Genomic DNA, 27,270 nt, shown 5'->3' with positions numbered 1-27,270 from the left:
TTTTTCAAAAAAGTGCGCTCTCACAATTATGCAAATGAAGCACAAGATTTGTAAATCCATGCTTCATTTGCATTTTCGATCGGGCTTATTTATATTCCTATTTCAGAAGAGGAATGTAGTTTAGACATAGACGTAGTAATTTCAGAATGAGGCCCCAGTGCAATGAAGTTGGAGAACCCGTGGTCTAAACATTACACAAATTTAATGCCTCTCCCCTTATTGCCCTTTTAGTACAGTCTACATCTGCACTACTGTAATCAGCTTTATCTAATGAGCTGTGCCAGTGTGACATAGCAGGGAGCCTGCTTCATTCTGTAGCCTCAGTGGAGCTGACCATCATGATGTGACACATCACATCAGAGCTCTGGACATGGGAGGAGCAACGGGGGGCACAGTGGGAGGGGAGCTAACAAGCGCTTCTAGAAGAATCTGAGGCAAGGCACGGAAAAGGTTGTGCTGAGCCCACACAATTGCACCCCACTAAGATCAGGGCCCAGAGGATTTGGATAGTAGTTGGCTGCTGCTTTCTTTCCTCTTGGCAGTTACCCCTGTCCATCCCTTTGGCAACTTGTGCATCTGAGGGTTGTAGGAAATGCAGCCATTTGCATGCAGGGAGAGATATCACTTATTATATCTGAAATATGTACTTGCTCCTGATGCAGCACATTGACCCTCTTGGCTCCCTGATGTGAGTCAGTTTGAGGGCAATTTATTTCTGTCTGTAGCATTACAATAAGTGTATTAGTAGTCTAGCAGAATGTATGTTCACTGGATTCATGTTAAATAAGGCTACCTAGATGTTGTCTTTATATCTTTGGTAGTTTACTTGTTGATACCCAAACAGACATTTTTGAGCTGTAGTATTAAGAGATTTGTAAAACAGGATTTGAACAGTCCGTCACTGAAATTATCTAATGACAGGTGAGAGAAAATCTGTTATTTTTAATAATTAGCTTGATTTGTAATGCTTATGTAAAATCCTGGAAGAAAGCTATTAATGATGGGCATGCTTTAAGCAGCTCAGATAGTCCATGTGTTTAGGTACTTATCAAAAGCATATTACCAATTTGAATCTCCTGGGGTTTGCAGCACTTGACACCTTTTTAAAACAGGCTTTCTTTCTATTGCTTCATCTTTCCATTTGGGCCAGAAACAGAGTAGTCTACCTTGGGAAGCAGTGAAGAACAGCTTTTCTTGTTTTAATTTGGAACTCCTTTTTTTCAGTTCCACCTCTTTCTCTTGCACATGAAAACAAAAGTGATCAGACCTTTTTGGAATTTCAAAAAAGTTTATTTTGAGTTCTGTTTTACTAAGGTTTGTTATATGCTGCCATTTTTATCTGAATATTTGTGTTGCAGTAGCACATGAAATGCATGTAGTACTGTGCTCATCTATAAGGAAACTGCACCTAAGAGATTATGATCTGAGAAGACAAACAATCTACAAAGGAAAAAAACTTTAAAAACGATAAATGGTCCTGCAGCACTTTAGAGACTAACAAAAAATGTAGATAATATCATGAGCTTTTGTGGGCATAACCCAATTCTTCAGCTGCTGTAGACGAAATCTATGCAGGGTGATGAATGAAACATTTAGTGCAAGTTTTCATGTTTATCCACCTGCCTTTCTACCTTGTCACTGTAGACGTATGTTTCTTGCATTCATGAGTGGGATTTGAAATATGCAGTGTTTACTGTCTTATAGGTCAATTCAATGAAGAATTCAAGGATGGCATAGAAGAAAGAGCATGGACATACATATGGGTATGTCTACATTGCAATAAAACACAACTGGCAGGGCTCTGCTGTCTTGGGCTTGCGGGACGCAGACAGCAGGACTATAACATTGTAGTCTAGATGTTCCAGCCCAAGCCCCAGTTCTAGGATCCCACTATGGGATGGTTCCCAGCTGGTGGGCTCCAGCTGGAGCCCAGACGTTGACACTGCAGTTGTATAGATCTGCAGCATGAGCCCAAATTAGATGACCTTGGTCAACGCTAAATGTTTTATTGCAGTGTAAACACACCCTAAGGGGTGAGATTGGTAATTGGGGAGGATGTTTCTATTTATTCCAACATGTTCATATGCCCTTAAGACACATTCACGCTTTTTGTGAAATATAATAGTGAAGAGTAGATTGATAGCTTTTTTTTTAAATTCATGAAGCAATGTTCTCATGGGCTATACCCAGTGTAGGGAATTCCAGGCCACGTGGCGAAATGTGTTAAACGCAAAGCCACTACACTTCATTGCTTGTTACTGATTGGTGGAGAGTAATTTGGCTCCACAAAGTCAGAGGAGCAAACTGGGAACTAATGCTGTTACCTGTATGACTTCACTGTATCTTTGTTTGTCTACGACAGGAAAAAAGAATTTAATACCAGGCAGTTAGACATAGCTCTGATTCAAGGGCTTCCAAGACTCAGTCAACAGGTTCTCTCCTCCCCACCATAAAGGCAGTATTTAATTACACATTTGTTATTGAACAAAGAATTTCAGAAATTATAATGGTGGACTTTGTTACTACAAAGGTGAAGCTAAATAATCATTGTGCGGGCTTCACCTTTTACAGTATATTTCAGTGTCTACGTAAAGTAGGAAGTGTTGTAAGAGGCTGAAAGAGGATATGCAAATATCACACTCTGATCTCCGAGGGGAGGGGATATGTTATCTCAGACTTCTGCAAATTGCAATTGGACTGCGGGTTAGCTATGTCTGAGCACGATCAGCTGGAGAGAAGAAAAACTTATTTTTGTTCTATCACAAGTGAAACAAGTGAAACATTAAAAAAAGAGACTAAACTCTAGGCCAAACTCTCTCTGAGCAGAGACTAGATTTCCATCATTATACAAACATTCTGTGTATAAGTGTGTGAGTCTTACAACAAGAAAGTTCACCTAGCTGTACAATTTTAATAGTGCTTTATGAGCATCATGAGGTATTGTTCAGAACATAGTATGCAAACAGTTTGTACATAATAGGTTTTAAGCTTTTGTTTGTTTGTTTTAGTCTATTCAGGAATTGTGTGTGCTTGTTAGAGCTGATGGTATGTGTTTCTTGAGTATTTTCTGACACAGCTACAATGAAATCAACTAATTTGTGCCAGAGTTCTTTGAGTATTTATTACAAATATAAAAAATGAAACAGAAGCAAGACATAAAACAAAGACATTTGTGAAGCAAACCCCTCAATTTCCAAGTGTTTCATTTCCCAGGTTCTGGTCTGTCTTTTTTCTAACACATCTCTTTAAATTATCTTTTAGTTTCTTGGCTCTCTGCCATAATCTACATTTCTCACAAACACCTACTTTTTAACACTTTGCTACTTGTACTTACTCTATTTTTAATCTAAAACTTCCTTTCTTTGGTTAACAGACCAGAGACTGTAATTAGCATACTTTACTAGGAGCAATAGACGAACAAATTCAGATTCAGACCTGGTCTAAATTTAACAATTAGGTTGACCTACCTGCATTGCTCAGGGTGGTAAAAAAATTTGTGCCCTCAGCACTGTAGTTTGGTTCACCTAATCCTCACTACTGTCTCTTGGAATGTTGGATTAACTACACTGATGGAAAATCTCTTTCTGTCAATGTAGGGAGCGTCTGTATGAGGCAGCACAGATGCAGCATCACAGATGGGCTGCTGTAGTGTAGACCAGTAGTTCTCAACCAAGGTTCCGCAGTACCATGGGGGTTCACAAGCCCTTACAAGGGGTCTATGGGGCCACACAGCTGAAACCCAGAGCCTACCTCCCAGTGCATCCTGCAGGGCTGAAACTTCAATCCCTGATGGCCCCAGGTAGGGGGAGGGATTAGCCCCAATTCTCAGCATCCTCTGCCTGGAGTGCTGACATCAGGAGGTGCAGGGCTGAATCCTGGAGCCCTGGGCCCCTGTACCTCCTGTGTGTCAGAACCCCTGGGCATATGGGCATTGTTCTGCTTCCCAAAGTGCAGTGCAACAGCAAGGCAGTGTAGGGGCAGCTTTACCTACTCCCAGCCAGACTGGAGGTGAGAACTCAGAGCCAGGCAGTAGAGGGCTGTGCTGCTCTGACTGGTGCCATGGAGCTAACAGCAGCAGTGTTCCCTCATCTGCTGGTGTCTGGGACTGAAGCTGCTCCTTACCTCCCACACAGGCAATAAGAGCTGACTGGGTGGAAAGACCAGTCTTCATGACTAGCAGACTCCTCCAGGAACAGAGAATATAAGCAGCCATCCGATCACACAGCCCCTAGTATTCCTCTCTCTCTACCCTTAATTAGCCCTTTCCTGCACATCAAGCTACCCCTGCCTGCACACAGCCTCTGGCCACCCTCCTTATTGTACCCACAGCCACCCCTGCCTGCATAGAGACCCAGATACCTCTTGGTGCACCTAAGCTGTTTTTGAACTTTTTGAGCTAACTTTTTGAATTGTAATTTTTGCTAGCGCCCACCACCCAGGCTTGATTGCCTGCTTAGGTGAGTCATGGCACTCCCTCCCAGGTCCTCACTATGCAAAACTGGCTCAAGCCCCGCTGGCCCCTCCCAACCTCAAACAGAAGTCAAATTACATCTGTGCCCAAGACCCCTGTTCTGAGGCCCTCTTGCCCCAACTGGGTCCTGGAATTTTTAATAGTATGTTGGTGGTGGTGGTGGTAGTGGTAGGAGGGGAGGGGAGGCAGACCAGAAAGAAAACAGTTGAAATCCCCTGGTGCAGACATATCCTCAGTAAGAAGTGACTTAGACCATTACTCAGCACTTGAACTACCTTTTGATCATAATTTGAAGTGCTTAGTTGAACTATTTTTTCATTTTTGCTCAGCTCTGCACTTCCTAGTGCAAGCTGTCTAAATATCACTGGAAAGACATTTCTGGGAACACCAGTAATCCCAGGAGAGAGTTCATTCTCACTGGATTATCAACTTTCAATTTGTAATACATTTTTATTATGAGAGGAAGAAATGGCATATTGTAAACCTTGGACGAAGAAACACAATAGTCAAGGTTCTGTGGAGGTAGCAGAGAAAAAGCAGACAATGTTAACACTCTGTTGAGTCTACATTTAATGATAACTACTGAGAAGCAACTGGCCTGTAACACAGAGACTGATGAAGCACATCTAGGAGGTACAGGAAATAACCGTTCTTCTGCTCTATTGCCTTATATCTCGTAGCCTGTTTTTTCTCCCCTCCCCATTAGTCACCTGCTATGTAAAAACTATTTTGCATCATAGATGTGTAAAGTGGAAAGGTAAGTCAAGTGATCATCTAGAAGATAAACCAAACCAGCATGAGACGGACAAAAAGGTAAATATTTATGCAGAATTATAATTGTTACACTATTGAAACAGGTGAATAAGACATTCTAATCTGCAAACTGAAAATGGATCAGTGGTGCTAGAGAAAACAATATCAATTACATCTGACACATATTTCATAGGATTTAGTTAATTAGGTTTTTGAATTGAGAAAACATATATATCCGACCTCATTTACATTTCATAATTTTTTCATATTGTTACTTCCACATTTTGGCTAATTATCCCACGGTTAAGTAAAAACTTTCTTCTTCACAGTCTGTATTTTTTGTGTCTTCAGGCCACAATGTGTTAGGTAACACATACACAGACAGACAGGCACACCAATCAAAAGGACAGTCTCTGTATCTAGGAACACCACGTGTAAGACAGGAGTTCTCTGGTCTATTATACATAGGAATTTAGGTTGAATTAGCTGCATAAGGTTAATTTTCTAAACAATGCGTACACACTACCAAACCCGTTCTGTTGACTGTAAGGGCCATTGAAGTTGATTTTGGTACTCCTGCTTTTCACAAGGAATAATGCAAAATTTGACCTCGCATGGTCAAATTTATGGTAGTGTAGACTCAGATTCAATATTGTGAAGGTTGCTGTTCTTGGTCTATGGGAGGCATCCCACATTGCCCCACTGTGACCACTCTGGCCAGAATGTGCACCTCTATTGCTCTCCAGGTGAATAGGAAAAGCTCTGGAAAAGTTTGGATTTCATTTCCCACATGGACAGTGTTGCAAGCACACCTCAGAGCAGACAGTACACCTGAGCTGCACTTGTGGCCAGTTTCATGAGTTCAAGTTCCATGAGTTCAAGTTCCATAAGCTCCAGTTCCCAGGGCACAAAAGAGCTCCATCATGGAGTGTGAAGGAGATCTAGGACCTCATCAAGCATGGAGAGAGAAATCCATCCTTTCAGAGCTCCGAACCAGCAAAAAAACTGCTGATATTTATGTGAAGATCACAAAAAGCATTGTGGAGAAAGGATCCACCAGAGACATCCAGCAGTGAAGTGTTAAAGTAAAGGAGCTGAGGCAGTCCTACCACAAGACAAAGGAGGGAAAGGGTGGTCAGGTGTATAGAGAAGTGTGCTTCTTACCAGGAGGTAGAATTCAAGATGTGACCAAGGGTCTTTCAAAACTGATTAAACCTTCAGATCGCTACCCCTTCCTGCTTCTTCATGCGGAAACTAACAATATGGTCAAGAATTACCTTGAGTAGGTCACTGCACATTATGTAGTGCTGGGAAGAAGGATCAAGGGATTTGAAGTGCAACTCCAACCTCTCTGTTGAAGGAAAAGGCCCAGGTAGGGATAGTTGAATTGTGGAAATAAATGTGTAGATGAGCAGGTGGTGTCAGAGAGAGAGGCTTTGTTTTCTTTAACCTTGGGGCTTTGTTCTGGGCATAAGGATTATTAGGAAGAGAGATGAGATCTACCTAACCAAGAGAGGAAAGAGCATCTTTACCGGCAGGCTTGCAAGCCTAGTGAGGAGGGCTTTAACCTAGGTTTGTTGGGTGATGGTGACCTAAGCCCTGAAGTAAATGGGGACCTGGGATACCGGGAAGAAACACAGGGAGGAAGAAGCAACAAAGGAGGACCCCTGATTCGAATGGAGGAGGTAGGACAATCAACTGGTTATCTAAAGTGTTTGTACACGAATGCAATACGGCTGGGAAACAAATAAGAAGAGTTACAAGCCCTGGCACAGTCAAAGGGCTGATTTGATTGGAATAACGGAAACTTGGTGGGATGACTCACATGACTGAAGCACTGTCATGGAAGGGTATAAACTGTTCAAGAAGAACAGGCAGTGCCCTTGTAACTTTTTGATACAGTGAGAACAGGAGGGAGCTTGCTGCATAGTTCCCTGGCTCTATCAGCTGTCTGGCTGGCACAAATTTTCAGGTGAAAATGGACAAGGAAAGACATGTTTAAGGAGCAAATGGGAGTGAAGGAATATGCTCCTGGAGGCAATGCATGCAGAGCAGCAAGAGAGGACAGTGGAGCGGATGGAGAGGAGAACAAGCAGGAAATAGCAAGAGAAGCATGACAACAATATCTTTTTCTCCCTGACGTCTGTGATGGAGTGCATGGCAGTGTGCCTGGAGAAGATTTCTCTCCCCCGACCATCCTTGCAGATCATCTTTTCCTCCTCACCCAATTCCACTCCCAGGGTCTCAGGACATGCGGGGGTGGAGGTTAGAGGGAGATGCAAGGACAGACTCACACTCACTTTCCAAGGCCTTGCAAGGCAAAGGGCTGTCCCTCATGAATTTCTGAACTCTCTCCCCCCCCCTCCCCGAGCCGACCACGGACTCCTTTTCTGTTCCTGCTGTCTTTTTAAAATAAAAATGCATGATCTCTGAACAACAGTCTCTTTATTGCTTGTATTGCAGGGATGAGGCAGTGGATTACAGGCAAACACATTGAATTCAGGGGCACCTTGTTGAGCATCCCATAACTGCATCACTGTGAGGTCCTACCAATCTGTGCTTATCTGATGGCACCACAACCAATATTCCACTGTTTCCAGAGGATTGATTGCCGACTGTGTTTTCAATTTGCTCAGTTCAAGGGATTGCCTGAACAGCGTGCCCATGTTGTCCTCCTCATCCTCTTCCTGTAGTGAGGTGCATACACTGTCAGCATACTCCACCATTAGGCACACTAAGGGTACGTCTACACTACATGCCTCTGTTGGCAGAGGCATGTAGATTTGTTTGTTCAGCAAAGGTAAATGAAGCCGCGATTTAAATGAACGCGGCTTCATTTACATTTACATGGCTGCCGCGCTGAGCCGACAAACAGCTGATCAGCTGTTTGTTGGCTCGCCGCTAGTCTGGACGTTCCCCCTGTCGACATCAAAGCCCTTTGTCGGCAGCCCCGGTAAACCTCATCCCACAAGGAATAACGGGGCTGCCGACAAACGGCTTTGATGTCGACAGGGGGAATGTCCAGACTAGCGGCGAACCAACAAACAGCTGATTAGCTGTTTGTCGGCTCAGCGCGGCAGCCATGTAAATGTAAATGAAGCCGCGATCATTTAAATCACGGCTTCATTTGCCTTTGCCTACAACCCTAATCTACATGCCTCTGCCGACAGAGGCATGTAGTCTAGACACAGCCTAAGGCGGACATCAGTATCACAGTGTTTTGATGCACAACGGGATAAATGGGGGGGCATGCTCATGCTGTTATGGCATCTGCGTGCTGAATTAGGGGCAAAAAGGGTGTAAAAATACAGTTTTGCATCAATCCTAAACAAGCAGGGAGGGAGTAGGTTAATGCATTATGGGATGCTGATTACATGAACCCAGAATCTCCTGTTCATACTTTTGGTCCCAGCATGCACCAGGAGAATAACCAAAATGCAAAGTGGTGCAGGTGCTGTGGGATAGCTACCCACAGGGTGTCGTGCTCAAAGTCCAATGGCAGTCTCCTTCCTGGGGATGCGCTACTTCAAAGTATGTTGAATTCTTGCACACAGTGGGGACATGGACCTTCAACTTGCAAAACTGGGTGGTAAAATTCAGCCTTATCTCATAGTGTAGACATGGCCTCTGTCCCCTTTGCAGGAGAGCAGAAAGTTACGGCTATGGTTAGTGCGGTAAGTAACCAAGAACAGCAGCTTTCTACCCTTGCTTATTTGATCACCAAGTGAAGTAATAAACTGAAATGTGACATCACAAATTGATTGATTAGTTTTAGGGATAATACTAATACATATTTACAGTTTTATAGCCTTCCAGTTGAGGATTTCAAAGCTCGCCACAAACTTTGAGCTAGTTGGGTCTCAGGAAAGCCCTGTAGTGTAAGCAAATAGAAGTTAAATGAATGACCAGAAGCACTATAATTCTTATTATCTGCAGTCTAAGGCTACAGACTGCAGTTTTTTCTAAAAGGTTTAATTGTAAGACTTTGCAGCAGCTTCACTGATTCAAGTTTGCAGAGGCAAATCCTAACTTAGGATTGTAGACATCCTCTGCGCTTTTTGCACTTCTTTAACAATGCTTCCTTGACAAACCACTGAGGAAGAAGTAATGCCTGTGAACATACCCATCTTTGGTGACATGTGTCTAACTCAGCTGGACATCCCCACAGAGGAAAATAATGTCAACACACAGAGAAGGGCTATCAGAGGCCGATTGAAAACATCACTGCAAACAGATCAGTTTATGCTAGGTTATAGTTTATGTTTGTAAGTACTCTGCTGATTGCATTTTCTGTCTGCTCTTGGAATACATTTTTATCCACGGATTACATCACAGTCTGGATGTTACTAAAGCTCATGAAATCTTACCTGCAAACTGAATGCAAATAGACTTGGGTATGAGCAGTTACATGACAGGTTGAAAAGACCCTGTATTCAACTGCTATATGAAAATGCATCCGGCTCTGGAGATGGAGCAAGCAGGGGAGCAGATAGACAGAGGTGCTAGAGGTAAAAAGTAAGTGAATTAATAGAAGTATGAAATATTTCCCAAAATAGTATCAGATGGAGCAGTGAAATGACCTTAATCGACTAAAAGAAAATGATAACAGTGTGATAAAGGGGCAGAAAATAAAAATAAGATTCAGCCTAGGAATATATAAATTATTACAGAAGAATAGTAGTAGAAATGTAGCCGTGTTAGTCTGGTGCAGCTGAAACAAAAAACAGGACTGTGTAGCACTTTAAAGACTAACAAGATGGTTTAATAGGTGATGAGCTTTTGTGGGCCAGACCCATTTCCTCAGATCAAATAGTGGAAGAAAATTGTCACAACCATATATACCAAAGGATACAAATAAAAAAAATGAACACATATGAAAAGGACAAACCAAATTTCAGAACAGAATGGAATGGGGGGGGAGGGAAAGGGGGAGATAAATGTCTGTGAGCTAATGATATTAGAGGTGATAATTGGGGAAGCTATCTTTGTAATGGGTAAGATAATTAGCGTCTTTAATCAAATTTGAGTGTAAAGTGTCGAATTTAAACATGAATGACAGTTCAGAGGATTCTCTTTGAAGTGAAGTCTTAAAAGGTCTTTGAAGCAGGATGCAGGTATTCAAGTTGTTGAGACAATGTCCTTTCTGATTGAAATGGCAAGAAACTGTTTTTTCTTTGTGATCCTGTCTGATATCTGTTTTGTGGGCATTGATCCTTGGCGAAGTGTCTGAGACATTTGTCCAATGTACATAGCGGACAGACACTTTCAGCACATGATTGCATAAATTATATTTCTGGATGCATAGGAATAAGTGTACTTGATCTCATAACTCACTTGGTTGGGTCCAATAATGGTATCAGCAGAGTGAATATGTGGACAAAGCTGGCAACGGGGTTTGTTGCAAGGGAAGGTACCAGGGTTGGTATTAATGTGGTATGTCCTGTGGTTGTTGGTAAGAATCATCTTGAGGTTAGGTGGTTGTCTATAGGAGACTATGGGTCTGTCTCCCGGAGCCTCTCGGAGTTTAGTATCCTGTTCCAGTATAGGCTATAGTTTATTGATAATGTGTTGGACCGGTTTACGTTGGGGGTTATAGGTGATGACAAGTGGTGTTCTATTGTTGGTTTTCTTGGGTCTGTCCTGAAGTAGTTGGTTTCTAGGTATTCGTCTGGCTCTTTCAATTTGCTTTTTTATTTCTTTGGGTGGGTAGTTGAGGTTTATAAATGCTTGGTAGAGATCCTGAAGTTTCTGGTCTCTGTCAGTTGGATTAGAGCACATGCGGTTGTATCGAAGGGCTTGGCTATAGATGATGGATTGTACGGTGTGTTCTGGATGGGAGCTGGAAGCATGTAGGTAACTGTATGAGTCAGTGGGTTTTCTGTAGAGAGTGGTGTCTAATTTTCCATTGCTGATTTGTACTGTGGTGTCCAGGAAGTGGATCTCTTTTGTAGAATGGCCCAGGCTGAGATTGATGGTGGGGTATAGGTTGTTAAAATCTCCGTGGAATGTTTCCAGTGTTTCTTGGCCATGTGTCCAGATCATAAAGATGTCATCGATGTAGCGTAAGTAGAGAAGGCATAAAAGGGGACGGGAGTTGAGGAAACGTTGTTCTAGGTCAGCCATAAAGATATTAGCATACTGTGGGACCATGCGTGTACCTATGGCTGTGCCGCTGATCTGGAGGTATAAGTTGTTCTCAAACTGGAAATAATTGTGGGTGAGAACAAAGTTACATAGGTCTGCTATCAGATTGGCAGTGGTGTCCTCTGGGAGAGTGTTTCTAATTGCTTGTAATCTGTCTTCATGTGGGATGTTGGTGTATAGAGCTTCTACATCCATGGTGGCAAAGATGGTGTTATTGGGGAGGTTATCAATGTTTTTTAGTTTCTTTAGGAAGTCAGTAGTATCTCGGAGATAGCTGGGGGTGTTGGTTGCATAAGATTTGAGAAGAGAGTCTACATAGCTGGATAAACCAGTAGTGAGCGTGCCGATACCAGAGATGATGGGACGTCTGGGATGTCCAGGTTTATGGATTTTGGGAAGCAGATAGAGCAATCCTGGTCGGGGGTCAGAAGGTGATTCTGTGAGGATTTGTTCCCGAGTAGCTGTAGGGAGGCTTTTAAGGAGACAGTGTAGTTTCTTTTGGTATTCCAAGGTGGGATCAGAGGAGAGAGGTTTGTAAAATGGGGTGTTGGAGAGTTGTCTGGTTACCTCCTGGTTATAGTCGGCCTTATTCATAATGACCACAGCACCCCCTTTGTCAGCTGGTTTGATTATAATGTCCAGGTTGTTTTTGAGACTCTGAATGGCATAGTGTTCAGCATGGCTGAAATTGTGTGTCGCTTGTTGTCATTTGCAAATAATGTCAGGCTGTGCGTTGTTTCAGAAGCTTTGTATATAGAAATACAGATTGGAATTGCGACTGTCAGGGGGAGTCCATATAGAATTATTTTTCCTTTGGTGTTGATAGGGGGGATCTGGTAGGTCAGATTGATGTTCATTGGTGGTTTGGAAATATTCTCGGAGGCAGAGGCAGTGAAGAAAAGCCTCAGAGTCACCACAAAATTGTATCCAGTTTGTGGGGGACGAAAGGCAGAAAGAGAGACCCCGGGATAAGACAGACTCTTCTGCTGGATTGAGTTTGTAGGTGGAGAGGTTAACAATATTATTCAGTGGGTTGAGGTAGTTGCTGTTGTAGCCTGTGGTGTGGAGCAGTTTAGAAAGTTTATTGTCCTTTCTTTGTTGTAGGGAATAGAAGTGTGTATAGAAGATTTCTTGTCTGGTGGAACAAAAGTCTTGCAAGGAGTTAGTCGGTGTGGATGTTTGTCTTGAGATGAGACCCTCTAAGTTAGAAATGTCATTCTTGATGGTTTTCTGTTTCTTGTATAAAATACTTATCAGGTGGTTCTTTAATTTCTTGGATAGTGTGAGGCAGAGTTTTTCACTGTAGTCAGTATAGTATTTTGATCTTAATGGATTGTTCACTTTCAGTCCTTTGGGTACGATGTCCATCTTCTTGCACTTGGATAGAAAGATGATGTCTGTCTGTATCTGTGCAAGTTTTTTCATATGGTTGATGGATTTCCATTCCAAATGGCTAACTGTAGTGCCTTGCATGCAGAAGAAGATAGCCCAAAATGCAGCAATTCAGTGGGAAATACTTGAAAAGCAGTAGTGGCATAAAAGGCAGAAGATATAATGTAACATAAACAGGAACACAGAAACCTTCAATGTGACACCACTGCAAGCTAACTCCTCAAAAGGCACTGCAGTTGTCAGCTATAGATACAAAGGAATCACAAAGCGAGATGATAGTCTCTTAATGCACATATTGTTCTGCACCTTTGGCATGATCTACCTAAAGGATCACATTTTAAAAATATCACTCATGATCTGTATTGTTTGTTTAAAGCACTGGCACCAAACTCATCAAACATCTAAATTTTGAAGTATGGATGAGAATGCTCTGGAAATAAGTGATAATACTGTGTCACACTGAAACCAAAACAGAAATACCTAGGAAAAGATAAGCTGTGTATCCATCTTCTTTATTGCTTTTGACCACCGGCTGCTGCTCTTAGCATTACTCAGTTCACAATCCCTGTGGCTCACAGTAAATATGGTACTGCTATGACCTCTATGTGGAAATGTGAGATGGCATCTACTGATTATATGGGACTATAAGAACATATGAATGGCCATACTAGATCAGATCAAAGGTTTCTTTAGTCTATTATCTTGTCTAGTGACCCAATCTGATTTGAATGGCTACAAGCATTTGAAGGTTGTATATGTTTCAGAGGGAGAGGAATTATAACAATCCTGTTTGTTGTAACTAAAAAGAATGAAACTGAGAAAAAGAGAATTTAGGTTGAAAATCAGGAAAAATGTACTAAAGTTGAGGTGTATTAGATTGTAGAGTAAATGTCTAAATGAAAAAGTTAAAACCCAGCCATTTGATTCTTTTAAAATCATATGGGATCAAGTGCTGGTTAGTTAACCAGCTGTCTGTCTAACACTTGATCCCATATGATCCCAATGAGGAGGTTAATTAAACAGAAAATAAAAAGTACAGGGACAAAAGTAAAATCTCTGCAAGATGCATGGAAACTTTTCAAAGACACCATAATAGAGGCCCAACTTAAATGTATACCTCAAATTAAAAAACATAGTAAGAGAACCAAAAAAGTGCCACCATGGCTTAACAACCAAGTAAAAAAATCAGTTACAGGTAAAAAGACATCTTTTTAAAAAGTGGAAGTCAAAGCCTAGTGAGGAAAATAGAAAGGAGCATAAACTTTGTCAAATTAAGTGTAAAAATAAAATAAGAAAAGCCAAAAAAGAGTTTGAAGAACAGCTAGCCAAAAACTCAAAAAGTAATAGTAAAATGTTTTTTAAGTACATCAGAAGCAGGAAGCCTGCTAAAAAACCATGTTTGTACATTTCTAGGCTGAATCTTAACAATCCATGACTGATATGGAAAAAATGAATAAGGAAAAGTTATTTACTTATTCCCACAATATAAGTAGTAGGGGGTCACCAAATGAAATTAATAGGCAGCAGGTTTAAAACAAATAAAAGGAAGTTTCTTTTTCACTCAGCACATAGTCAAACCGTGGAATTCCTTGCCAGAGCATGTTGTGAAGAATACAACTTTAATAGGGTTCAAAAAAGAGCCAGATAGATTCATGGAGGTTAGGTCCATCAATGGCTATTAGCCAGGATGGATAGGAATGGTGTCCCTAGCTTCTGTTTGTTTGGAAATGGATGACAGGAGAGGGATCATGTGATGATTACCTGTTGTGTTCCCTCCCTCTAGGGCATCTGGTATTGGCCACTGTTGGCAGACAGGATACTGGGCTAGATGGACCTTTGGTCTGACCCAGTATGGCCGTTCTAATGTTCTTATGCTCCTATCCTTTGTTAGAACACTGTAGAAAACAGTCTCCACATGGCACGGGGATTAATAAATCTCTTTTATCTTTAATTTCTATGACTTCTTGATCTTACTCTGGATTAGAGAAATAAAAGTTTCTTTATGTTTATCTAATCTTCAAGTATGATCTGGTACAAATGTTCAAAGTTTTTTTCATCTATGTGATGTAAAACCTATTATTATTGAGTAATGATAATTATTCAGCTTGGGTTGATTACTTATCTGCTTTGGGAAAGTATTCAATTTGTCCCAAGTAGAGATGTTTGAAAAATAGAAAAAATATTTCATACAAAATTTTTACAATTTCTAACCAATTTTATCTCTAGATTTAGAAAAGGGGAGATTCATTGGAAATGATGCATGAAAAATTCTAAATTAAAAATATTGGGTTTTGAGGATTTTTTCAAATATTCTGGTTTTTGCTTTTCTATTTTTTTCTCTCTTTTCCTTTCCCTCTTCTATTCTAAAAGGAGTTGAGAAAAGAAAATTCAAGGTAAAAAAGAAATCCTCAAATGTTTCCGGTAATAAAATGAAAACTGAGATATTTTAGGCATCTCAAAAACGTGCAAAACACTGGGGCTACTCTGCTAAATATAGGACTGCTGGTCCCTTCACCACTGAGTGCAAGGGCAGTTCAATACAAGTATATTTTCTTCTCTGAAACTCAGTGTATGTAATTGTTGAATTTTGGGAGAGGGCAGGAAAGAAAGACAGAGAAGGAAAGAGCATCCTTACTATCTTCTAACTTGTCAGTAATTTTTTAAAAAAAGTAAAATACTAGGCCTGTTCTGCAGCTGAGGTAAAACGACATAACAATTGAAGTCAATAGATTTTTCTGAAATCTTTGCAAGTGAAAGCTCATGGGACCCAATTGTACACTGTTCTGCATTGTGTTAAATCATTTTCATAGGGCTTTATTAATCTTTTGTGGGACCCAAGGAGCTGCTCCTGCTTGGCCTCTTACTCCCTATTTGCCCACCTGTGCTCTGCACAAGGCTTTGCCTGCCATTATCATTGGAAGGGAGGGAATGTAGAGGAGCAAGCAAGGGGTGAAAGAGGAGAAGCAAGTGGCATGTGAAGTCTCAGGGGGAAGAGGCCTGAGCAGGTGCAGGGCCTCAGGGTGAAGTAGGTGGCTGGAGCCACAATCCAAGCACCAGGAGCCGTTCTGAGTGTGGGCTCGGTGCCATTGTAAACCCCAGCATCGCAAATGTAAACTGCTACCACATAAAAATTCGCCAGTCCTCTACCCTGATGGTAGGATTCTGTTTTGTACTCACTTTACCCAATATGGAAAGACAGACCAGACCCCCAGTGATATTCATTCACTTCCCACTTCCTAAACATTTTAATTCCCTAGGGAGCCATAGTACTACTGTTTCTCTCTGGCTATGTCTACACTGCACTCTAAACTCAAAATAAGATGCAATTTGCACTATGCAAATTGAGTACTTATTTCTGGTTTATTTCGAATAGGCTATTTTAAAAATTTCTAAATAAAGTGCTATTTCAAGATATCCCTTAACCCTCATGGAATGAGGGTTACCGGGATGCCGAAATAGTGCGCTTGTTATTTCAAAAAAATATTTTGAAATAACGGGTGGCTTGTGAAGACATGGGGTAGCTATTTCAGGATATCTCTGGTATCCCAAAATCACACTGATGTGAAGGCTAATGCTGTAACTAGCTGTTGGCTTTTTAGCCTTGATATCTCAGGGTATGTCTACAGTTGCACCCTAGTTCAAACTAGGGATGCAAATGCAGGCATTCGAAATAGTCAGTGAAGCAAGGTTTTAAATAACCTCATGCGTCAGTAGCATGATCTCACCGGCGCGTTACTCCGAATGTCAGCTGTTTCGAAAGTGAAAGTGCACGCCGAAATGAGGAGTAACATGCCAGCAAGATCATGCTAATGAGTTCGAATCAAGAGGTTTGGTTCGAACTAATGCATCCTGGCGCACACTTTCACTTTCGAAACAGTTGGCATTCGGAGAGATTGTGCCGGCGAGATCATGCTAATGAAGCGCAGGATATTTAAATCCCCGCTTCACTGACTATTTTGAATTCCTGCATTTGCATTCCTAGTTCGAACCAGGGTGCAAGTGTAGGCATACCCTCAGAGTGCAGTGGCATTTTAGAAAAACTCTGTCATAAAAATTAGAATTTAATGATTTTTCCATGATACAATTGGACTGTGATTGCTAAAAGTCTGAAAACAGTGACCTGAGCCAATTGTGTGCTCAGCCTAGTGCAAAACACAGAGGAAGAAATTATCTCTGCTCCAAGGATCTTACAGTCTATAAAGAGGAATTTAGACTCCAAACAGTTTCAGATCATGCCAAATTTTATAACAACTCTCTGGAGTTTTCAGGTTTAAATCTTCAGACCTGGAAGAGTTATGAGAGGTTGTTACTAAATTTTTAAGAGGAAGTGCACAATGTGAGCTAATCTCAAGTCTCATTAAGTCATTTAAAGGACAGTGTTAAAAGCAATGGAAATACATGTTGGTTAAAAAATGCATACAGTCATGACATTTTCATTGTTGTAAAGAATTCTCTATCTTATTAAACTTTATACAATGGGTACAAATTAGGGATGTAAAAGGTTAACTGGATACCTGGTAAGCATTAGCCATACCAGCATGTTTACTGGGTAACCTGGAGGTTATCCTCCATGGTTAATCGGTAAAACATATTTTAAAATGGGTATTTACATCCCTAGTACAGATCCATATTGGTAAGCTTAGAGGTAATAAGGCCATATCTTTACCAGCTGTAAATGGAAGGAGCTCCATTGACTTCCATGGAACTAAATCAGTTTGACACCCACTAAGGCTCTGACCCATATGTTGTTCAGTATATTTTTATTGTTGGCTGTCTGTTATTCATTTGCTTGCTTGCCATGTGCCTGTTTCATTGAAGTTTACAGTGCGGTCTGTTGAGGGCCTGTGTGCTGAGCCTAGCAGCCATCTAGGCCAGGCTGCAAACTCCATAATGAGGCTGTAGCCTGTCATTCTTTGATCCCTTTAATATCCCTGGACAAGGGGGCATGGCTAACTCTGGAAGAACAGCCTGCTCATAAGTGTCCACTGGAGCCAGTAAACAGAGGAGTTTTGCAAGGAAATTTAGAGAGGATGTGTGAGTGCCAGATTCTCCTAATAAACATTTTTTAAACTATGCCACTGACTACCTCTTTCCCATCCACCGCCTCCCCCACCCCAGAAAATCTGCCTTGGGAACAAAAATAATCAGGGAGAAATCCAACAGTAATGCAGAGACTATCCAATATACTGCACTGAATGTAGCCATATATTTTGGGCAGGTGGCATAGGTGCACACACAGTTCAAGCAGCTGAAGATCCCCAGAAATCCATCATGGGCTCTTGAGACTAGTGAGGTTGAACTGAAAGAGCTAAGGGAAACAGGTCCATAGACCGGACTTTCCAGGACATAGTAAAACACTCTCACCCCCCGTCTGAGACATCACCCTCATTTTCCTGTCTTAATTATAGGAAAGATCTGTGATATCTCAGATATTATGTAGTCTCATTATTATATACATCTTTTTATAATACTCTTTGGACAGTCTTGAAAGAATTTATTATACAGGCAGTCCCCGAGTTACGCGGATCTGACTTATGTCGGCTCCGCAGTTACGAACGGCTTTTCTCGCCCCAGAGGACGGGAGTGGCGGGACGCCCAGATGCGCCGCGGTCCTTCCGCCCACGTCCTCCGGGCAAGAAAAGCTGCTCCGCGTCTCCCTGGTCTGCTGGGGGGGGGGGGGCTCCCCGCAGCAGACCAGGGAGACGGGGAGCAAAGCCGCGGAGGACGCCGACAGTGGGACAGCCACGGCGCATCTGGGCTGTCCCACTGCCTGTGTCCTCTGTGGCTTTGCTCCGCGTCTCCCTGGTCTGCTAGGGGGAAGCCCCCCCCAGCAGACCAGGGAGACGCGGAGCAAAGCCGCGGAGGATGCGGGCGGGACCGCGGAGTGCCTTGGCGGTCCCACCACCTGCGTCTCCCTGGTCTGCTGGGGGGGGCACAGGTAGTGGGCCCCCCCCCCAGCAGACCAGGCTTTTCTCGCCCATGACGCCTGGGGTAGAGCAGCTGGGGCGCTGCCGGGTTGGTCCCCCAGTGCCGCTCCTCGGTGCTACTGGACCAACCCAGCAGCACCCCAGCTGCTCTGCCCCAGGCGTCCCCAAGTCAGCTGCTGCTGAAACTGACCAGCGGCTGACTACAGGAAGCCCGAGGCAGAGTTGCTCTGCCCCAGCTTCCTGGAATCAGCCGCTGATCAGTTTCAGCAGCGGCTGACTTGGGGACACCTGGGGTAGTGCAGCTGGGGTGCTGCCGGGTTGGTCCCCGCAGCGCTGAGGTGTGGCGCTGCAGCGACCTACCCGGCAGCGCCCCAGCTGCTCTGTCCCAGGCGTCCAAATTCAGCTGCTGTTGAAACTGATTAGCGGCTGATTCCAGGAAGCCCAGGGCAGAGCAACTCTGCCTTGGGCTTCCTGTAGTCAGCCACTGGTCAGTTTCAGCAGCGGCTGAATCTGGACGCCAGTTCCGACTTACATACAAATTCAACTTAAGAACAAACCTACAGTCCCTATCTTGTACATAACCCGGGGACTGCCTGTATATAAGTAAGAAACACAAATGAATGATGATTTTCTTAGAAATCCTTCAAGCTCATGGTCCTGCTGGTAAGTATTAATAAATGTAATGCTTACTACTATACTGGTAGGACTTGGTTCAAACCCCCAATAAAAGAGGCAATCCTAGTGTTTCTTCCCCTTCGACCTCTCTTCAGCTCTTCACCATTCAACTGGACCCTAGGCAGCTCTTGGGTTGCAGTCCAGTGTCTGTGATAAGGAAAGACATCTGCAGTTCTTTGCCTACTTAGCAGGAAAGACAAAAGTCCTCCAGGACAGTTATGAGCCCTGGTAAAGGCCTGGCCCTAAGGCAAGGTGAGCAAGGCAAATGCCTTGGGCCTGGCGTTGCTGAGTATTCACCATCCACCAGCTGGGCCCGGGGCCCTGCTGCCAGCATCCTGCTTTGGACCCCACAATCCCTTTGGCTGGGCCTGCCCTGGTAAATATTAGAAATAGAATAAATATTCCATCATAAGGATGTATCAAGCTTTTATGCAACTGAGATTCAGCATTATTGTATGTGGTTGTATGAAACCCTACAGCATGTTGATTGCCTAGGTACAGAACAGCACAGCAATGAGAATATAGGCCGTCCATAGCTATTTGGTATTGAGTACTGCCATGTTAGGAAATACATTTTTGCAGAGAGACTGTTAACAAAAGTACTTTTTAGACCAATGTTCAGACGTTATTCATTTAACCAATAAGAACTTTTTTTTTTACTATGACTGTATTGTTAATATAATATGTTGATTCAGTATTTACTCAGATATTTTTTCTTGCTTGTTATAGCTTGAAAGAATACATGGTCCATGAATGGCCAGGCACTGAAATAGAGCTGAGTTACAGAAAAGCTAATAATAGAATTACTAAGATCTTTACTTAGTGTCCCATCTTTTGAAATACGAGGCTCTTTTAAACTCTTCTTCAGCTCTTCAGTAGAAATGGTTAAAAATGATCTATTTGGTTGAATTAAGGAAGTTAAGCATTAGTGCAGCAACTTAAGAAAAACCCTCTTGACTTCCTGGAAACTGAAAAAAGTGGCATTTTAAAGAAGTAGGTAAAATTGCCTCTGACATCACGTTGCTATACAGTGAGATCGCAAGTGCAGTCCCTGCGTGACAGAGGAAACTGCTCCCTGACTGATAAGCAGGCACTGCAATGTATGTGCACAGTTATTCTGCTTTTGATTCAAGTTTTGCTGAGAAATACTTTTGTAGAAAGATAACAATTATTTTGCTTTCCAGAAAGACACATGCTGTTTCATAAGGATACTCCTGATTTCCAGATATAACCATGTTTTTGTGGCTTAAACTCTTGGCATTTGGGTTTGCCCTTCTGGACAAGGATGTTTTTGTCAAAGGTAGGTACAAATTGATATTTCATTCTTAAATCTGGTACCATCAGCTTCTTTAGCCCCCCTCCCCCAAAGACACTGAAGCTTTGCAAAGAGGAGAACTAGCAACTTTTTCCAGAAAACGTAATATGTTGGTGCCGCAGCCATAACGTGGCCAATGCAAACTAGAACAGGAAGATGTGGCTTAGAATGTGCAAGAGAAAAAATGTTTCCTGTAGGCATCCTTGAATATTGTCTAAACTTTTTAAAGAAAGCTATGCATTCTATATTTTAATTATATTTTTTTCAAATTACGTGGAAAATAATTGATTTGGAGTTCTCATAAATATCTGTTCAGTAGAATCCGAGTTCATTTCTTATGTGTCAACACTTTATTTTTTCACTGCTAAAAGCATTAAAAATATCTTTAAAAAATGAAAGAATCTGAAAAAAATAATAATTTCTTTGTATTTAAGTCACTCGTTGATTCAGATTTGGTATATAGTTCCTCAAATTTAGATTTGTATTGTAAAGAGTCTAGAAAGGAATCCAAAACCTGACTGTGGTGATGGGAAATTGTAGAATTTGTGTAATTACCATTGATAGTTATAAAAAAAATTAAGTAATTTTGTTGGGACATCAGCTTTGTAGTTAGTGAAAATTAATTACGGGGACTTAAAATTTAGAATTGTGTGCAGCCACTTTCCATTATAAGTGACGCTAAATCAGTCTTTGCTTGTCAGACTTGCAAGAATGGCACTGTCGAAGGTAACTCGGAGAGCTAGGTAAAGTGCTTGCTACTGGAAGTGGTCAATTAAGTCAATGGCAGTGCCCACAGTATTATAAATGGACATCAGTGTTTGTAAAACCTGAATCCTATGATGATACAGTTTTCAATAGAAGAAAGCACAGCGTTGGAGCGTGAGTGCCCTCTACACTCTACCAACCTTCCAATTAGCTCGTTTATATAATTAAGGATGTCAACATATTCATGTTAGTTACACTAGCTGTTCGTTAAGCAATGCTCATTCTAAAAGTGTCCCTTAATCTACATAATTCCAGACTGTAGCAAATGGCATGGTCTGAGTCTCCTCTCATGTACAGCAATTTTGTATTATTATTAATAATAACTGGTGAATTATTAATAATTTACTATTACTTGATTTCAGAGGAATTACTCTTGATTTACTCTGGTGTATGTGATAGAAGAATCAGACTCTTAGCTATCGACATGTTTGTAGCTGGTTTGGAGTCTGGGTATTTGTACCATAATCCTTGAGAGCCTATAGAGTGTGGGCACTAAGTAGATCTGGTTAGTAGCTGTTGGTTATTATATGGAAACAAGTGACTACTGCACAATGAAGCAAAAAAAAAAAAAAGCAGAATTATCCTTTAAAAATGCTCTCCTGTTATTTCATTTTTATAATTAATGTCTACAGCTGCCTGCTGCTGCCTTTTCTTCATGAAGTGCAGGTCAATGCCTGCCTCTATGGCCAACCCCATTGTGGGTTGATGCATTGGCTAACAGAGGGCCCGGAAGAGGGGGAGGGAGTAGCACTGTTTTCCCTCAAAAAATAGATTTTTCTTTTCTTTTCTACATAGATTGGTCTGGCTTGGGCCAGTTTCTCCCTACCAAGTTGCTAATACAGGCAGCAAGATAAAATAAAGTCAGTAAAAGTTCAAATACTGAAATGGCCTTAATGTATGGAAAAATTAGGAGGGAAAAATGTTTGGCTTAAAACAGCTTTGCTTGGTCTCCATTTCTTGGAAGGAATTCTTTACCCTCACATCTTCCTCTGTGATTTGGGGCTAGTCACTTCACTCTTTACGTCCCCGTATTCCCTTTTGTTAAATAGGGATAAAATAATTTACCAGATTTGTAAAACATTGAAATCTACAGATAAAAGGCTGACAAGATCTAGTTATTTTTGCTTGTGATTAGCCATACCATATTAATTTACTGAATCCACTCTATTGAATATCCAACAATATAGACACTGTAGGTCCTATTGGAACTAAAACCAAAGGTGTATCTTAGAGGGAGCTTTGGGATCTGCACTGTATTCCTGTTGGTTACCAAATGGAATTTAAAACGTTGCTTTTCCCTGTACAATTTGGCACATACTTATTTGAGAGACATCTGCCCCCAAACCTTATTGCCATAATTATAATCACTCTTTGTAACCTTACTGCCCTTTGACCATACTGTGTGAAATAGCTTAAATTTGACTTTCAAGACACTTTTAATGCCTATCTATTTCCACAGTTATTGAAAAGGGAAGGGTTTGATGTAGGTGGATATTTCTGTAAGGATGGGTGTGGTGGTGGACTTGATACATCCTGTGTTGGTTATCTTTGGCTGGTAGGGATGAAGCAGGTCTTATAGGTCTTATCTGGACTGGTTTATTGCCTGTAGCATTGTACTGGTAGGGGAGTGGTGGGGGGGGGGGGCAGGATATTTAATCTTGCTTCAGGAATAGTTTGCTGGTTATTGTTAGCGAATGCTGAGTTTGTTGCTAGGTTTGTCTTTACATTATGGTTTATGGCCAATAATCAAATACACCTAGTGATTTTTTTTGAGTGGGAGCTCAATTTGTGGGGCCCAAACTGAGATATTTGAAAACAGCCTGATTTGCTTAAAGTACTGAGCAGCTCTGCCAGTCAGACACCTTTCAGGTGTCTAGGATTGGGCATCCAACCACTGAGGCATCTAGTCACATTTAAAAATCGTGACCTACATTTTTAAAGAATATCAAAGTTAGCTAGAGCCTGGGAAGGGTGCCTTTATATATATATATAGTTGGAAATTTTCATAAATGAAATATAACTTCTTCAGTGTGTAATAAATATAGAGGAACAGTAAAACCTGTGTTATCCAGCACATTCGGGGATTAGGGCGTTCCAGTTAAAAACCTGTGTTATCCAGCACATTCGGGGATTAGGGCGTTCCGGTTATCTAAAAATTCTGGTTGTCTGAGGGTCCCGCAACCTAGGAAAAACTAATGGACAATAATAGTAAAACTCAAGTTTGTAATATTGGTAGTTTTGTAGTGTGAGGCAATTGGTCTCACATTCTATTTTGAGTTAAAGTTGATTAGTACTTCTTAAATAAAAAATTGTTAAGCCAATCATGGTAAACCAAGCCAGGCCTGTGTGCATGAAGATGTGACAGTATTGTGGCTGGGGGCAATGCTGGTTAACAAAGTTTTCTGGCTAACAGAGTGCCGGATAACAAAGATTTCGCTGTAATATTATTTATAGATGTTCAGAACCCCTTTTCTAATGCATAATGAAAACTACAGTATCGATACTGAAGTAAAGCATCTCCAAGGTACCGAGTGCACTGGCTTAAGCTCTATTCCCGCAATTCAGTCTGCATAGAGAGGTATTTGCATCCATGATCAGGAATCCAGTTGAGGTCTTTATTTCAGTAAGAGGTCTCTCTCACGTACAGAACAGCTTGTAATATCGGGCCACATGGGGCATCTGACATACAATCAAAATGCAAGTCTTGTATTTCCAGAGTCTATCTGCAGTGCATTTTGGGACATCTCTTTATGAAAGGCCACAGTTCTCAGGTTTTTTTAAACACATACTGACTGAGCATCCCCTCTTCCTACTGCATCAGGTCCTTCTTTCCTACACTAAAGAATTGGCATGACATAGTTTTCACAAGCCTTTTACCCACCACTGAGCTACTTCCTGTTCACAACAAACTCTGAGTTCTGCTTCATAGTTTGGGTTTGACTTTATTCTTATTATTAACTAAAAGGCCTCTACAGCATCAGGAAAATCACTGCATAAGAAACTTCCAACCTCAACAGCTCTATTCAAATGTCTTTTCTACCTTATTTTGGCCACAACCTTCAGTAGCACTCACCCTACGTTATTAGACTCCTGCATGCCAGTTAGAGCCTGATGGAGTGTGCTGGAGTGCAGCTCAGGCTACACCTTTGAAAGGATGTAGTGGTGCCGTGTTGTAGTTCTGAATTGCAACTGTTGAAAGCCACGGCAATGCTGGCGTGGTTAGAAAAAGCAGACTTACAAAAACAAGAGGAAGAGATTAGAAGAGGAAGAGACAATGTTCTGAAATACCATATATTCTGTAACACTCTTCACTTATAATAGCCACCTGTCTCTTGAACTTGTGTCTGGCATCTCACTGCCTTGTTTTCAATAGTGCACGTAGACAGCAAGTTTGCTGAGGTAGGGACCTTGTTTGTGACAAATCACTCACTTTTCAGTGCTTTTCTCACTTCTGATACTTCAAAATATGGTGATAGGAACTAGAAGAACAAAAAGCAAGAGAGGGAGGAATGGAAGGTCGGAGAAAGAGTGAAGAACATGTGATGTGATAGGGTTATTGTTGAGAAGTAGTGGTCATTATCTACAGAATATAAGGAAAGGGATGTCAGTGCAAGGCCAATCTATTTTCTTCTCACTGTGCAAGTCACACCTGTGATTCCAATCATGTACTTCATTTAGAATTTCTTTATTAATACATTTATATTTAACAAACTGACATGCAGCAAACCACATTTAGAATGCACTACTCATAGACTTCTACAATCACACAGCTGCCATACAAAGACTGATTAGAAGGAACGTCCTTTTGGTAACACATCACACTGCAACCATGCCCTTTACCACCAAATATTTCTCCAATGTTATTATGTTTTTATATTTGTATTCCAAAGGCCCCAACATAGCATAGGGACCTAAAGTATTAAGAACTATACAAATAGTGAGACAGGGTCCCATCTTAGGCAAGACTGACAAAGGGGAGGAGAGAAGGGAAAATGGAAGTAAAGGAATTTTCCAAAGGTATCAAAAGGTCAAGGTTAGAATTAGGAACAGAACCCTGATCTGTTGATGCCTTGTTCCCTGCGCTATCTTCTATGCAAAGTGTGGGGAACCTCAGGCCTGGGGGCTGGATGTGGCCCCAGCTTGCCTGGACCCAGGTTCCAAGGCTCAGGATTTGCCCTGCCCCCAGAATAGGGGGGCCTGTGCTTGTGCTCCAGCCTGCCACTGCCTCACCATGGGGCTGGAGCACACAACATCCACTAGCCTGGGCTTCCCTAGGTTCTGTTGTGTGAGGGGAATCGGAGAAATGTCTTTCTCACTCAATCAGCCATGCATTAAATCACTGGAGGAGTACTTAATAGGTGTTTCTTCCCCTGAGGAGCTCCATGGAGATATGTTCCGTATCATGCTGAGAGTGAGACACAGGGAAGGCCTATACAACATTGGAATCAGCGATGTCCTCTCTTGGTGATCATGGTCAGATTAGATATTTTATTGAATTGTCAGTTTTCCTGAATTCCGCCACTGCTGCCTTCCTTTGCCTCTTAAGTCTTCATTTATGTGTGCTGCCTTTGAGCCTCAGTTATTTTCTCAGCAGAGCTATTTAATGGGGATTGGATTGACAGGACCCTCCAGGAAATGGCACTACAGCATAGAAGTATTTCACCTCAGATAGCCCATTGTCTTTTCCAGTACCCGAGTGTCCACTGGCACACATGGCTGTTACACTCATGTCCAATTAGCAAGCAAGAGGATGTTTGATTTAAATTAGATCACGTAATTTCAATGAAAAAAAAAACAACACTCTGGAAGTCAGGCACTAAATTGGTCTGGAATCAAACTGATGCAACATAATGGTGTAAACCCCTGAAATGGTAAATATATATAAATATGAAGATTAAACAACAACAAAAACAAGCCACTGTGCTCATTGTCAATTAGCGAAGCTTCCAGTTGGGGAGGCAGTAGCTTTCCAATCTAGGCCCTGCCCCTTCCCACTGTCTCCCTCCTCTCTTCCCTGCCCATCCTGCGTCCATGCTCATTACCTGCTTGTCAAATCCCTGAACCCAAGCAAATTATTTTTGACCCCCATCTCACTTTTCTGAAATTTCTTTCTCAACAAAATAGAGGATGTTTTGTACCATCATCCAGACATGCAGATGATACTTAATTAATAGCACTAAATTTTGGCAGATGGCAAGTCATCCCATAAAGTCCCAAATTGACATTACCCAGTAATCCAGAAGCAGTGCCTACTGCACAAATAATGCAGATAGATTTTGAAATTGTAAAAAACACTTTGCGAAATTGCACTTCTCAGCACTTTCCATCTGATGACATCAAAACACCGAACTAAAACCAATAAATTTACACAAACTTCTGTGAGGCAAGCAAGTATTATTATTATTATTATCATCACTTTTTTCAGATGGAGAAACTGAGGCACAGGATAATTAAGTTCCTTATCCACTATTTTTTTTTAAATCAGTGGCAAAACTCTCCAGAGGCCAAGCCTTAAATGATGGGTCCTAAGTTATACTGGAATTCTGTGACAGAAAGGGCATTGAGAAAACCCCTCATCTTCACATTTCTAGCAGAGGGGAGCACAGGCCACTGGCTGCATTGAGGTGGGGAGATCACCTGAAACCCCTGCATCCCGCCCCCCCCCCCCGTACAAGAATTCCACAGTGAGGCTGCACCCGACCCTGACACAGTGTAGGGGCTGGGCCTGCCCCTCTGTGCCAGGCATACCAGGTGTGGCTGGGCAGGCTCAGCCTAGCATGAGCCAAGGTTGGAGGGGTTATCGTGAGGGATCTGGGTGTGGGGCAGCC

The 27,270-nt window shown here is 41.9% G+C and overlaps 1 protein-coding gene and 1 pseudogene across 2 annotated transcripts in view; one reads left to right on the top strand and one right to left on the bottom strand.

Moving 5' to 3' along the window:
* Positions 1 to 4,832: 4,832 nt before the first annotated feature.
* On the bottom strand, positions 4,833 to 20,597 carry LOC149523933 (uncharacterized; annotated as a pseudogene).
* The window catches only part of LOC149523932 (uncharacterized), a 63,077-nt gene continuing 56,129 nt past the window's right edge, over positions 20,323 to 27,270 (top strand). For both annotated transcript variants that reach the window (XM_089780565.1, XM_089780566.1), the window contains exons 1-2: positions 20,323 to 20,462; positions 20,547 to 20,662. In XM_089780565.1, the coding sequence (XP_089636691.1) occupies positions 20,596 to 20,662 (67 nt within the window). In that variant the 5' untranslated portion in view covers positions 20,323 to 20,462; positions 20,547 to 20,595. The remainder of the gene's footprint in view (positions 20,463 to 20,546; positions 20,663 to 27,270) is intronic.

Source organism: Pelodiscus sinensis, chromosome 9, assembly GCF_052426305.1.
Source record: "Pelodiscus sinensis isolate ZL-2025 chromosome 9, ASM5242630v1, whole genome shotgun sequence".
Lineage (NCBI taxonomy): Eukaryota > Metazoa > Chordata > Testudines > Trionychidae > Pelodiscus > Pelodiscus sinensis.
Note: the sequence above shows the minus strand (reverse complement) of the source record. Positions and strands in the feature narration are given on the sequence as shown.